At 37.6% G+C, this 12,656-nt stretch overlaps 1 protein-coding gene across 3 annotated transcripts in view; it reads right to left on the bottom strand.

The window, feature by feature from the left end:
• Positions 1 to 7,082: 7,082 nt before the first annotated feature.
• LOC121862855 (post-GPI attachment to proteins factor 6-like) overlaps positions 7,083 to 12,656 on the bottom strand; it is a 24,010-nt gene continuing 18,436 nt past the window's right edge. Inside the window, exons 15-16 of one of the 3 annotated variants that reach the window (XR_006088290.1) lie at positions 10,826 to 10,951; positions 7,083 to 8,593 (exon numbers count right to left, since the gene is read on the bottom strand). Coding sequence is in view for 2 of the 3 variants with exons in the window: in XM_042361184.1 (XP_042217118.1) it covers positions 8,487 to 8,593 (107 nt within the window). In the remaining variant the exon portion in view is untranslated. Of the gene's footprint in view, positions 8,594 to 10,825; positions 10,952 to 11,141; positions 12,647 to 12,656 lie in introns of those variants that run through there. The other 2 variants (XM_042361184.1, XM_042361185.1) reach the window with 2 other exon arrangements.

The raw sequence follows: 12,656 nt of genomic DNA, 5'->3' as shown, positions 1-12,656 counted from the left end.
ACTCTACTCTCCAGAACCAGCAAGACCTCCCAACAAGCTCCTCACCCAACAGGACCTCTGAACAAGCTTCTCACCACACAGCTCAGCACTGCACTGTACATACAATATATATACAAAAAAAGCATTGTGAGTTTCTATTCTTACCTCCATCCTGAGTGTGAGATATCTTACATATACGTACGTATGTGAGCCCATACAAAGAGAAATAGACAAGCAAAGAGAACTTGACAACTGGTCACATACAGTACGCTGCAATACACACTAACAGTCACCTCAACAGATACACAGTTGGTAAAGGTAGAGATATTATATTCTCCCCATTACTGTTGTAATGACCACGGTCGTACACGTCAGTTAACATAAAATCAGACGATTCATATTACGCTCAATAGCTCACAAAACATGTAGCTGTGCCTTCTTTATCGAGTCTCCCATCTGAGGCGTCCGTTTTCTCATCGCTCCCAAACCAGGGTGCCGTCCATTTTCTCTGACTTCCTGAAATCAACCTCTCCAGTGTCGGATTAAGCTTAATAGGGGCCTGAGGCACAGATCAACTTAGGGCCCCCTACCCTGTCACTATCACTGACTTGGGCTGGCTGTGGTTGTGGTGGGTTGCAGGCGAGGAAGTCCTCAATACTACGTTGACGACTAGCATTGATGTTGTAGTGGAATTCTCCCCAACAAACGCTGTTTGTCGCTGCCTAGCCGACCCCACCAATTCCCCAGTGTATGCCTCGTGGTCTAGGTCAACCAGCGCCGCCATACACCACGGAGCAGGGGTCAACTGCTAAGCCACGCCTACCCCCGCTATTTAAGACCTGACCTCGTGGTGACGGTGGTGATCTCTCTCTTTCTACCTACAGCCGCAGCCAGCAACACCACCACCTCCGCCGCTGTCTGGCGGCCTTCGCTCCTCCTCCGCCTGCCTGGCGGTCCTCTCTCCCACCGGCGAGCATGGCGACCCACAAGCTGTCCTTCTCTGAGCGTCCTCACCAACCAGCTCTCTCTACATCACGCTTGTAACCATGCTGCCTTCCCAGCACCAAGCTGCATTGTACATCCAATACAACATGTATATAGAGAGCACATTGTGAGTTTCCTTTCTCCAACCCATCCTGAGTGTGAACCAAATATCCTAAACCCCACAATGTTGTCGAGATAGATCTAGATATATGGCTCCATAACTTTCGTCAGATGGTTATTAGACTCTTCATACCGATGCTTGTCTGGGTCGTTGTCAAGGATGAGCTTAATTTTCTCCCCCAACTCGACGATTTCCTTCATATTATCATGGCTTGATCCAGGTAATTCAAGGTTTTCTCGGGTGGTGGTGGTCCCGCTGAAGCCATTGTGAGGGGAATAGCGGGCACAAGAGAGAACTGTATCTGCTGACTGAGAACAATGAGACAGGCCCAGCTAGGTCAGCGACTTCTACCCTCTGGTGGCAGGGCACGTCATGTTACATTAGACCAATCACAGCTAGCGGCGGAGGGATGTTACATTAGACCAATCACAGCTAGCGGCGGAGGGAATGCGTGGCCCAATCACAGTCCGATACGTCATATGATGTCAGCGATAACGTAAGAGCGGCCTAATGCGCACCACTCACCTCGCCGCTTCCTGCGTGGGTAAAAAATGGCGCGGCAATCTGGACCTCTCCAGCTGCTCGCCGCGTAAATGACCAAATTTACCGTGTAATTATAGCATTTTCATTCTGGCAAGGCACCGCGTAAATAACCAAACGTGTAAACAAAAACTGCGTAAATCCAGACTATACTGTACACTGTGTTTTGCAGGGTGTGGTTAGAAATGTCATTGTTTACATGGCGCTCGCCTCCTCCTGGCTGGTAGGCGGAGCTGGTGCCACCTCCCGGGTGGGGGGTAGAGTGGATGGAGGGTGCGCTGCTGCCCCCTAGCTCTATATCGGCACACTTGCTTCCACTACCCTCCCCCTGAATATAACCCATGTACACCCATCCCAGTTCCTCCTTGACTCCTCCCTCTTCTGCTTCAAGCCCTGCAGGAGCTTCTTGTGCTGTTCCCTCTGCATTACCGCGCAATCTGGGTGAATGAATACACTCCGAAATGCCTTGCTCCTTGCCAAGTTTTTTGCCTGCCGAATAACCTCCCATTTCTCCTCCTACCTCACTAGTGTGATCCTGAGGGGGCGAGGCTTATCCCCTGCTTTTGTCCCAGCCTCCTCACATCCTGGGGGGTTGATGGCATCTTCAGAACCTCTGTACAAATATTCTTAAACTGCATCTTATCGTGTGTTATCCTACTCTGTTCCCTCCGCCTGCCTCTTTATGGACTCCAAAATCTATTACATTGTTCCTGAGCTGGAAACGTTCTAAAATTCTGAAATGTAATCCTATCCCCATGAATAGGCTTCTGTTGATTTTCACTGACTCTGTTCAGAAGTGCATGCCACCTTATGTACTTGTAACCAATATAATTGTTGCATTGCAAGCTCAAACACTGATTAGATTAACATTAACCTTAAGTAATTAATGTAGATCCGTAGCACAAATTTTCAAAGCATGATGTGTACTCGTACAGTGACTGAAATCGATAAACATGTCCATGAAAATCCCAACTAACTCTTGGGGTATAAAACAGTGTGCTACTCGAATAGCCATTCTGATGGATATTTGCCAGACAGCAGCCAACACTCCTGACGACAATATCCAATTGGTGATTAGAACAGCAGGAACATACCTTCCCAATCAGCTAAATCACTTGACCCCAGACTGTACCTCGACAACCTGAAAAACTCTTAGAACCAGCTAAATTGTGTTGATGACCTTGAATAGTGCAGACATCCTCATGGGACAACTTGCCAGATAATGTTGTGACGGCACTGAGTGTGAGCTCCTTCAAGACCGGACTTGACCAACACTGGGGCAGGTAGAGATACATTCAGGAGCCAGTGCATGCCAACAGTGTGTAACAGAGACGTGACCGCCTGCCCAAGTGGCCAACGAGCCGATCAGTGGCAAAGAGGATAAAAGTAAAACAGCTGTTCGTCATATGGGTATTGTGAGTGACCCACACTCCTGCTGGAGGGCAGCTGTTTCTTGGTGACCCACACTCCTGCTAAAGGGCAGCTGTTTCTTGGCCTTCCTGACGTGGTTAGAAGGCTTTTTCTCTACCCTAAAATTTCTTACTACTTACACTGGCCCAGGCACCTGCAATTGTTTTCAGCTTTTTTTTTTAAGCATTTGTGCCGAGTTTAGTGCCATTCCTCACTAGATTAGCGCATCGAGCTGATGTAGAGGCCGTGTGCTTACACTCATGATATTATGCAGCCATTGTTTTTAATCTCTCACCAGTTAGTCATGCACACTGTATGAGTTAGTGATCGCTTTTCCCCCTACTGTGTAACTTCGGGATAGCTGACACACAACCAGGACCCAGTGGGAGTGAAAAATGACCTATAAGTGGGAAACGAAGCCAACCAGAATGTCTTGGTAAGAAGCTGCTGCTTAGTCTCAAGGAGAAAGGAGAGACTTTGGATAAACTTGAACGTGGTATGGGTCCTACTGCAGTGGCTAAGATATATTTGTAGTGAATGAGTCTACAATATGGGGTGTGAGAGCGAAGAAATAGCAGATAAAGAAGTTTTGTGCAATTGTAGCACAATTGTGGCTATAGATGGGCTGAAATTGTATAAAAAAAAAAGAAAAAAAAAAAAAAGCCATTGGGCTGGGATTGAAACATGGTCATTACATATCTCGAGTTTAGTGAATTGCGAGTTTAGAAGCCGCTAGATGGTACGAAGTGATCGCTAAACTTGGATACCCACTGCCATTTAGTGCACTTTGTGGTAGAGTAGAATAAATTTAGTTGTCTGGGGTCTTTGGGGCACTTCAAGCAGTCCCACAATATTTTTAGTTGCCCTGCCCTGGGGTTTGAGTCCAGGCCTCCCTTAGGTCTGGGCCCTGATGTTTTAAAACCTCAAGAACCCTTGTCCAAAATAAAATAACAAAGATAAGGCACTTCAAAACTTGCCAAATTTCAGCGTTTTAAAATTCTAACAGAGAACAGTTACGTCATCAGTAACTGTTGGAAATACAGTAAAACAAACTAAAAGACAGAGATAAAGTGCATAAACAATGGTGAAAAAAGATATAAACAATTTCGGCATAGTGCATAGGTAAGGCCCATTATGTGTTAGAAACAGTTACAGTGATTGTGATGAATTGAGCATCACAAGAAAAGAAATATCTACTGTAGGGAAACATAGGGGGTAAAATGATGACTCAAAAAGGGCAAATAGAATATGCACTAAGAAGACTGGTGAAGTGGAGTAACTATATATTTGTGCCAAGCAAGGCTCTTTGCAGGAAAAGTAATGGAACCAAATACTGTATACTGTACAGTATATTTCAACGGCATCAAATAAGCAATCAGACAACGTATATTGGAATTTCAGTAACTATACCCCAATATATATGAGATGCTTTCACATGAGAGTAATAAAACAATAGCTACCTAAATTCATGATATTTTTTCACAGTATTAAAATGGTCAGAAACATGAGCTGTTTTATAAAGCTGTATACACTTATTAGTGTATAAGAAATAGCCAGAAGGATTACAATGTATGTATCCTTTAATTGTACACATATGTATTTCTATACCTAAGATATACAAAATGTGTAACTACCAAATATTCTATATATAAATTTACCGGGTACTCTAATTAAACAGGTATCATTATGTCATAATATTTCCATATAAAATTCCAGAAAATTTACAAGAGTAATTTGTGACATGATTTTGACACATGGCAGAGTCTATAAGAATAACACATATGTCACATGCAGTGTCTTAACAAGCTAACTAATATATATATATATATATATATATATATATATATATATATATATATATATATATATATATATATATATATATATATATATATATATATATATATATATATATATATATATATATATATATGCCTGTATAGCCTTACACTGCAGTAATGTAGTTTAGACCACTGACTGTTCATCAAATTGAGATGGAAATGTCTGTCAATAAGATATATTAAGAGTGAGTGATAATGATATACAGTATCCTCAACAGTAGTAGGAGGATAAAACAACCGCTATGTTATTAAGTGAAATCTGAGAAGCAAAGTGTGTGGTTAACTATGTCCTGTGGCAAGGTTTTTGATTTACAAACTTCAAAAGGCATACTGTGAGAATAGCATTTTAACAGTTCTCTCACCATGCATGACTTTCCTTTCAATTATTATAAAAAAAACTTGCCACTCTCACACTTCATACGAATTCAGAATCTGCATATACAGAATCCCGTGTTTTTCGCGTTTTTTTTATTGCAGTTTTGACCATTCGCGTTTCTTTTTGTCTAAAAAAAAATATATATATATATATATATATATATATATATATATATATATATATATATATATATATATATATATATATATATATATATATATATATATATATATATATCCTTTAAAAACAAAAAATTTAAATTATGCGCCATTTTCGATATTCCCCTGTGCGGTGTGGCAAACAGACGCCACCCTTTCCCGCCTCAGACACCTGCTGCTCCGAGAAGCCTCAGCCCACACGTGCCTACCATACTGTGAACACTACTGTGATTACCTCTTCTATTTGTCCTCCCACGTGCATTCCACATGGCTACGGGATGTAAGCCAGCCTCATCAAAGGCAAATATTACTAGCAAAGACTCTAAAGTGACCAAGAGATCAAGAATAGTGATGACCTTAACGGAAAAAAACAGTTTTATTGGACAAGCTCAGAGGTGGTATGAGCTATGGTGAAGACTGACAATTCATTTGTCTTTTGCCAGAATACAAGTCTTCAAGTGGAGGAATGTGGGTGGAAGAGGACTGGCTGGCGTGGCTGCGTGAGGGCGGGCAGACGCCGGGACAGCAGGAAGAGACTGGCAATGAGGGTGTTGTCGACCTCAGCAAAATATAAAAATTTTTATTCACTTGTAAATAATTTTTTTTTGTATATAACTGTGTTTACGTTTTTCCATTATTATACTACAATACTGTATGATTAGTTTCAAATAATGATGTGAGTAAATGCCGGTACAGTGCATCAGTGATCAGTGTGACCACTGGGCCGTGAGTGGAGAGCATGGAGTGGTTAAGTGCATGACCTACCTGAGCTGTTTGGTGGTTACAGGTACAGTGATTCCTAAAAGAGTATTCATGGTTTTGGCTTTTCGCAGGAGTTTCAGGAACGTAATTCCCGCGAAAAACACGGGATTACTGTACACATAACTTGTAAGATGTGTTCAGTACATAAAAATGCTATCTAGGTATATATCACATAAAAATCTATTTACTATAATATGAATATATTAATATGTTACAGTTGCACAGAAATAATTAAACTATCCTGCCCATGATAAATGTTTTCCTGCAAGTATTTAAAAATCAATATCACTCACTCATGAATATAATGTAACATACAGAAATTGCTACTGAATGTTTTCATAACTTCTGAGTCTTTGATCACCCTTAATACAATGCTGCAACATAACACTATATATTAATATTTTATATATTCATACATGAAAATGTGCATTTAATATGCCTTATCCATCTCTGGATAAAAGTACTGTACAACCTGAGTACAAGAACAACTAATTAGCACTGCCATTAAAAAATAAGAATTTATCAATGCCTAGTTTGTAAAATGGTCTACAGGACATTGGTCTCAAATGCCTATCCAGATATATATCTATACAAGTATATATATATATATATATATATATATATATATATATATATATATATATATATATATATATATATATATATATATATATATATATATAGTATATATATATATATATATATATATATATATATATATATATATATATATATATATATATATATATATATATATATATATATATATATATATATATATATATATATATATATATATATCATTCCAGCAGAACAGCTTACTCAACCAGATCCACTTGATATACAGTACCTGAATTGAAATTTATTTCACAATACAGTACAGTAGTTATGTCTAAAAAAATTTATAAATCATTTTGCCATGTATTTATCACAAGTTTTTTTGAACATTTAAAAGATTATACTATTAATGTTCAAAACTAGTGGACACCTACAAACACTGAAAACAAACATTAACCATTGGTGATAAACAAAGGACAATTAATTATATTCTTTCCTTTGTCAGGTAATTGCTTAAAATTAGAGCCCTACAAATATTAACAATATTGTAGGTCAGCATTAGACATAATTATTGACTAGTACAGTTGTGCATGCCTGTGGATGGAATGTTCATTGAACACTATTAAGGCCAAAAATGGACAAGAGAAATGTGTGATGGAATCACCTAGTTGGATCTTTTAATACACTCAAAATATATACTCTTTACCAAGTTCATCAATACAATCATTCATCCATGAAGAGGATACTACAAACGTTTTTACCGAGTTCACACAATTAGACTCACCAAAGAACAGTCTCTCATTGTTGTTAATTTTTCCCTGAGTTTCAAAAAAGGAAAATTTCTTAAAAATATTTTCTATAGCTCAAAATAGATCATCACATCCATCATGCATTCCATTCACAGTTCTAAACAACCATGCATCAGCTCTCTTCTCTCACACTCTTCTTGCTAGACAAAATCTCTAATAGCACATGAGGGAGCAGGAAGACGAGAGATATGGAAATCCATGAGTCTTATGTGCTATACAGTTTGAAAACATATATTTACTTAAAACATGAATTAGAAATACATGATATAGATTTGAAATAAATAGATTTATCTCTTCCAATATAAGTTATATCGTACTAGTATAATATTTAATATATGAAACAAAACAAGTTTATAGTCTCTAAAGATACAGTACAGTGCTACCAATCTGACCACTCATGAATGCTGCCAAACTCGTGTCACTGTTTATAGAAACACTTGAAAATCTTGCTTTCAGTCAACCTTGAATACTAACAACTACCCGGTATAGGCTGTCTAAAAAAATAATTAATATTGATAATGCAGATAAAAAAATAAAATAGTGGGATAAAGTCATCAAAGTCAAACATGTAAATACAAAACTATGAGTGTCTTTAGTGTAGAAGTCAGGGAAATGTAATTTTAGTCATGTTAAAAAAATAATTGCTCGTGTGTGTAAATCACTAGGATACTCTGTATATTATCTAATTTCTCTGAGGGGAAAAGGGAGCCATTACCAGGATGGGATGTAGTCTCACCAGACAGTTAACAGTGCGGTTCAGTTTCTACCAAAAGTTTCAATGCAGCTTTGTTAGTGATGGATTAGTTTGGCTAGGTTAGTACCTGGATATTTAGCAGAGATAAGTAATATGGCAGGTTAAACAGAAAGGTGTTGGTTTGAAAGATTATGTAAAACAAGAATAAAATAATGTTTGTCAGGATAAAGGGTGATAATGATGACATCTACCAATCAGGGTGAGGACATCTGAAGACTAGGAAGAGGGTCATGCTCAGTTTCAGTTGACCTGTAGGCCCTCAGGTCAGGCTGGGAAGAAGGATGGGTCTCTGAGAAGATGCCTGTAAGGGTAATAAAATTAAAGCCACTTGTGAGAAGGCTTATCAGCAAGGGTGGCAAAATAACTCAAGGGTAATACAAACTTAAGAGGGGATTAGTATATCTGTATGTTATAGCCAAGGATAGAAGCCTCATTTCCAAACAAACATTACAAACCATCATGCAGTTAATCTAAAGAAATTATATACAGTACTCATATGCATCCACTCAGAAGTGCAGCATGCAAAATCAAAATCTGGTACGAAAAACATTCCATGAATTGGATAAGGATGATAATCCAGGCGATTTCTATCAAATTTCTTTTAATTCATTAATACATTCATGAAACCAAGTCACACACCAATTATACGTGAAACAGTATTCACCATAAAAAAGTAGCATGGCAAAGATACCCAAAAATCACTTGCAAAATTGAGTCTAAAGAAGAGATGACTCCTCAACACATGGAAAAAATATTACTCATGGATTTATTATACTTAATTATCTTATCAAGATTTTAAGCAACTTTCTGGAATTGTTCCTTGGTATCCAGGCTATTTAGGCCATGTTTTGATTTTCTTCAGCATAATAGGTCTTTGAAAAGTTCAGGAGGCATATTTTACCATGGGAAAGTTGTTGAAATATTATTATTTAAAACATATAATTGGTGTGAATTTGATATTATGAACTCCACTTCTGAATAAATAGCAGCCTTTACACAGTATGTAAGCATTTAGCTATAGGAGTTGGCAGCGTCAGTAATTGTGTATAAATAATTCTTTGTACACTTGATCCACCCTGTCTGAAGAGGAAAGTAGTTAATGATACCATATAGTAATGGCTTATAAGAAGTACAGGTATCCCCCGATCTATGATATTCTGCTTTAACGATGTGATGTATTAAGACCATCCCCTATTTACAATGTAAACAATCCACATGAACGATGGTCATCTTCTAGCCAAAGCACTTGACAGTCACAAAAAACATGGCAAAAATCACTTCACAGTCACCAAACTGAGTACTGTATACAGTAATGTGAACATAAGTGATGAGGATATCCTCTCACTGTAAAGTAAAAAAACAGATAATAATAAAAACACCACCAATACTGACTGATAGTCATTGAGTTACACGAATGTGGTCATGTTGGATCACCACAAAACATAGCTTGGTACTGTAGTGCACTGGGTGGCCACTTGGCAGCACGCATGTTTGTTGTTGTCAACATGCGCATCGCCAAGCGGCCACCCGGTATACTATAGTACCAAGCTAAGTTCCATTGTGATCCCCCATGGCCACGATCATGTGCCTCAATCATTATCGGTCAGTATCAGTGTTGTTACTTATCATCGGCATTTTTTGTTTTTTTACCATAAGAGAAGACATTACTAACATTCACATTGTACAGCTCCTCCCCAACTTACGACGGGGTTAGGGACCCAAATCCAGGTCGTAAGTTGATATGGTTGTAAGTCGAAATTGCTTAGATAATACATAGAAAATCTAAAATGGGTGTCTCTTTTTCTTCTCGGCACCACAAAACTCTCACTTTTAAGCTTGCCAGCCATTTTAAAGTGAATTACAAACGAAAATTTTGTCTGTGCACTGAAGTTCGGACTCGAAAATACGTAATTTGACAAAATTTTGGTAGGACTGAGGCAGGTCGTAAGTGCGGGTGGTCGTAAGTCGAGTAGGTCGTAAGTCGGGGAGGAGCTGTACTCTGTTTTGGTGAGTGTGAAGTGATTTATTTGCTGGGGTTTTTTTTTGTAGTGCTTTGTCTCCTGTTGTCAACACGATGTGAACAGTGTCAGCTGCTATCATTTTTTTTCACGTTATCATCATTTGCTCTGCTTTTATGACAAGTGCTTTTGCTCTGTTTTTGTGAAGGTGAAGTGAGCAGGGTTCTTAATATGTAGCGAGTGTTGTCTAATTTGTTTTATGTATATTATTAATATAGGATTCTTTTTTCAGTGATTCATGTGGGTGTTGGACTGGCTGGGAACGTATCCCATTGAACCCATGTTATAATGATCCCGACCAGTGATGGGTTTTCAGGAACCTAACCCCATCTTAAATAAGGGGATACCTGTACTGAATTGGATAAACACTTAAAAGTGGTGTATATCCCAGCTAAAATTCATAAAAGTCAAACAGGAGATATAAGTGTGTTATATACTGTACAATATGTAATAAAATGCTGAATATTGTATTCAGTTTATACATCAATTATTCAAAGTTGTGTACAAAAGCTCACTTCCATTTGTGCAGCTTTTCTCGGATGAATGAATGGAAAGGACATTTCATTTGGATGAACAGGAGTAACACTAAATGCTCCCCGCTATAAGTGTCGGGCCATACAATCGTAAACCTACGTCACATCCTGGAATGTGTCAAAGTTGTAAGATCAGAGTTATACATATATATATATATAGTATATATATATATATATATATAGTATATATATATATATATAGTATATATATATATATATATATATATATATATATATATATATATATATATATATATATATATATATATATATATATATATATATATATAAAGCAAGCAATTCAGTACATCATTAAAGAAGAGAAATAGGTTGGCTGTCACTAACCTTTCTTCTTTTTGACGACATTGACAAAAACAAAGGCTTCCTAACTTAAATTTGTTGTTCTACACTTCCCCTAGAAAAATATATACCCATGTAAAATTTCATTTTAATATCTAAATTGACCCAAGAATTACTAGGGATAATTTTTTTTATCATGAACCACCAGCAGTGACCTTGGCCTTCAACACAGACATATGAATTTGGTGTTTACAGTATGTCTAGTGGTATATTAATGCATAATCACTGAAAAAATTTTCATAAAAAATTTCAGCATCAGCAATGATATAAGTACACACGTGTACACACCAGACAATGCTGACCCTTCACTGTCTTGTAACCTTGAGCTTTGAGACAGACATAAGTTAGGTAGTTAGGATACAGTATTGTCTTGTAATGATACATATCCTTCATAAAGTCTTTTAAATTACCTGTATCAATGACAGAGTTATACTCTGGACAAATTGAGCTTTAAAATTCACCTGTGGGCTGAAACATTCATCAAACCAGGACATCTAACCAATACACATGATGGTTAGACTGTTTCCCATGTTTGACATCACCCCATTATTATTTTTGGAATGTACAGCCAGAGAGATGTAAAAACATGGATAACATTATATGCCCCCTCTATTAAGGCGTAACAAAGAAAATGTCAAGAGGTGATGGTAGAAGAAAAGAAATAACTACAGAATTTGTGGAAAGCCCTCAGCCAGGTTTAGCAAGTGTCCTTAACCAGTGACTTTGTGACTCTAAAAAGACAACTGCTCATCCTTGTTATTCAAAATTATAGGATTAGTTGTACTAACTTGTGTTTGATTAACTTACACACTCACAAGCACATGGATCCATAGACACATATATGACATACGTGATGGCAATACAACTTGGCCCAAATTGGCTGAGGGTTAAAAATCAACAACCGAATTAATAAGACTCAATGTGACAATAATTCTGCCTGTTCCTGTCTGTATGGGAAAAAAGTGAGAGATTATGAAGCACAGAACAAGAACATGCATAAAAAATTAATGATTATGTTGAATTGCCCAGAGAGAAACTGCTGGAGGAATTTTGCCGGGCAGCATTACATAAAATATGTGGCGTTGAAGTAATCTATAGAACCAAAATACTTGGACACATCTTATATAAAAAATACATATTTAACAGTCAAACATTCTGGAAACTTACACTGAAAAAAAAAGTAGTAGTTTTCACATTTTTTTCATCCCATTATTCATTCTTTATTAAATGACCAAGATCCTTTAGGATGTACGTACTAACTTCATGGGAATCTCATGCATACAATTAAAAAGAACATAAGTTAATGTACAATCTGAATCATGCAGATAAAATGGATCATGTATTCAAGCTAAGGAACAGGAGAGTAGGTCTGCGCTTCAGTAATGTGGTGCCGGGCCTCACACCCGGACAATGGCTCCACTTCTTCACCACCACCACTCCTCTCTGCAAAAAT

The sequence above is a fragment of the Homarus americanus genome, unplaced genomic scaffold, assembly GCF_018991925.1.
Source record: "Homarus americanus isolate GMGI-L3 unplaced genomic scaffold, GMGI_Hamer_2.0 scaffold24922, whole genome shotgun sequence".
NCBI classification, from domain to species: Eukaryota; Metazoa; Arthropoda; class Malacostraca; order Decapoda; family Nephropidae; genus Homarus; species Homarus americanus.
Note: the sequence above shows the minus strand (reverse complement) of the source record. Positions and strands in the feature narration are given on the sequence as shown.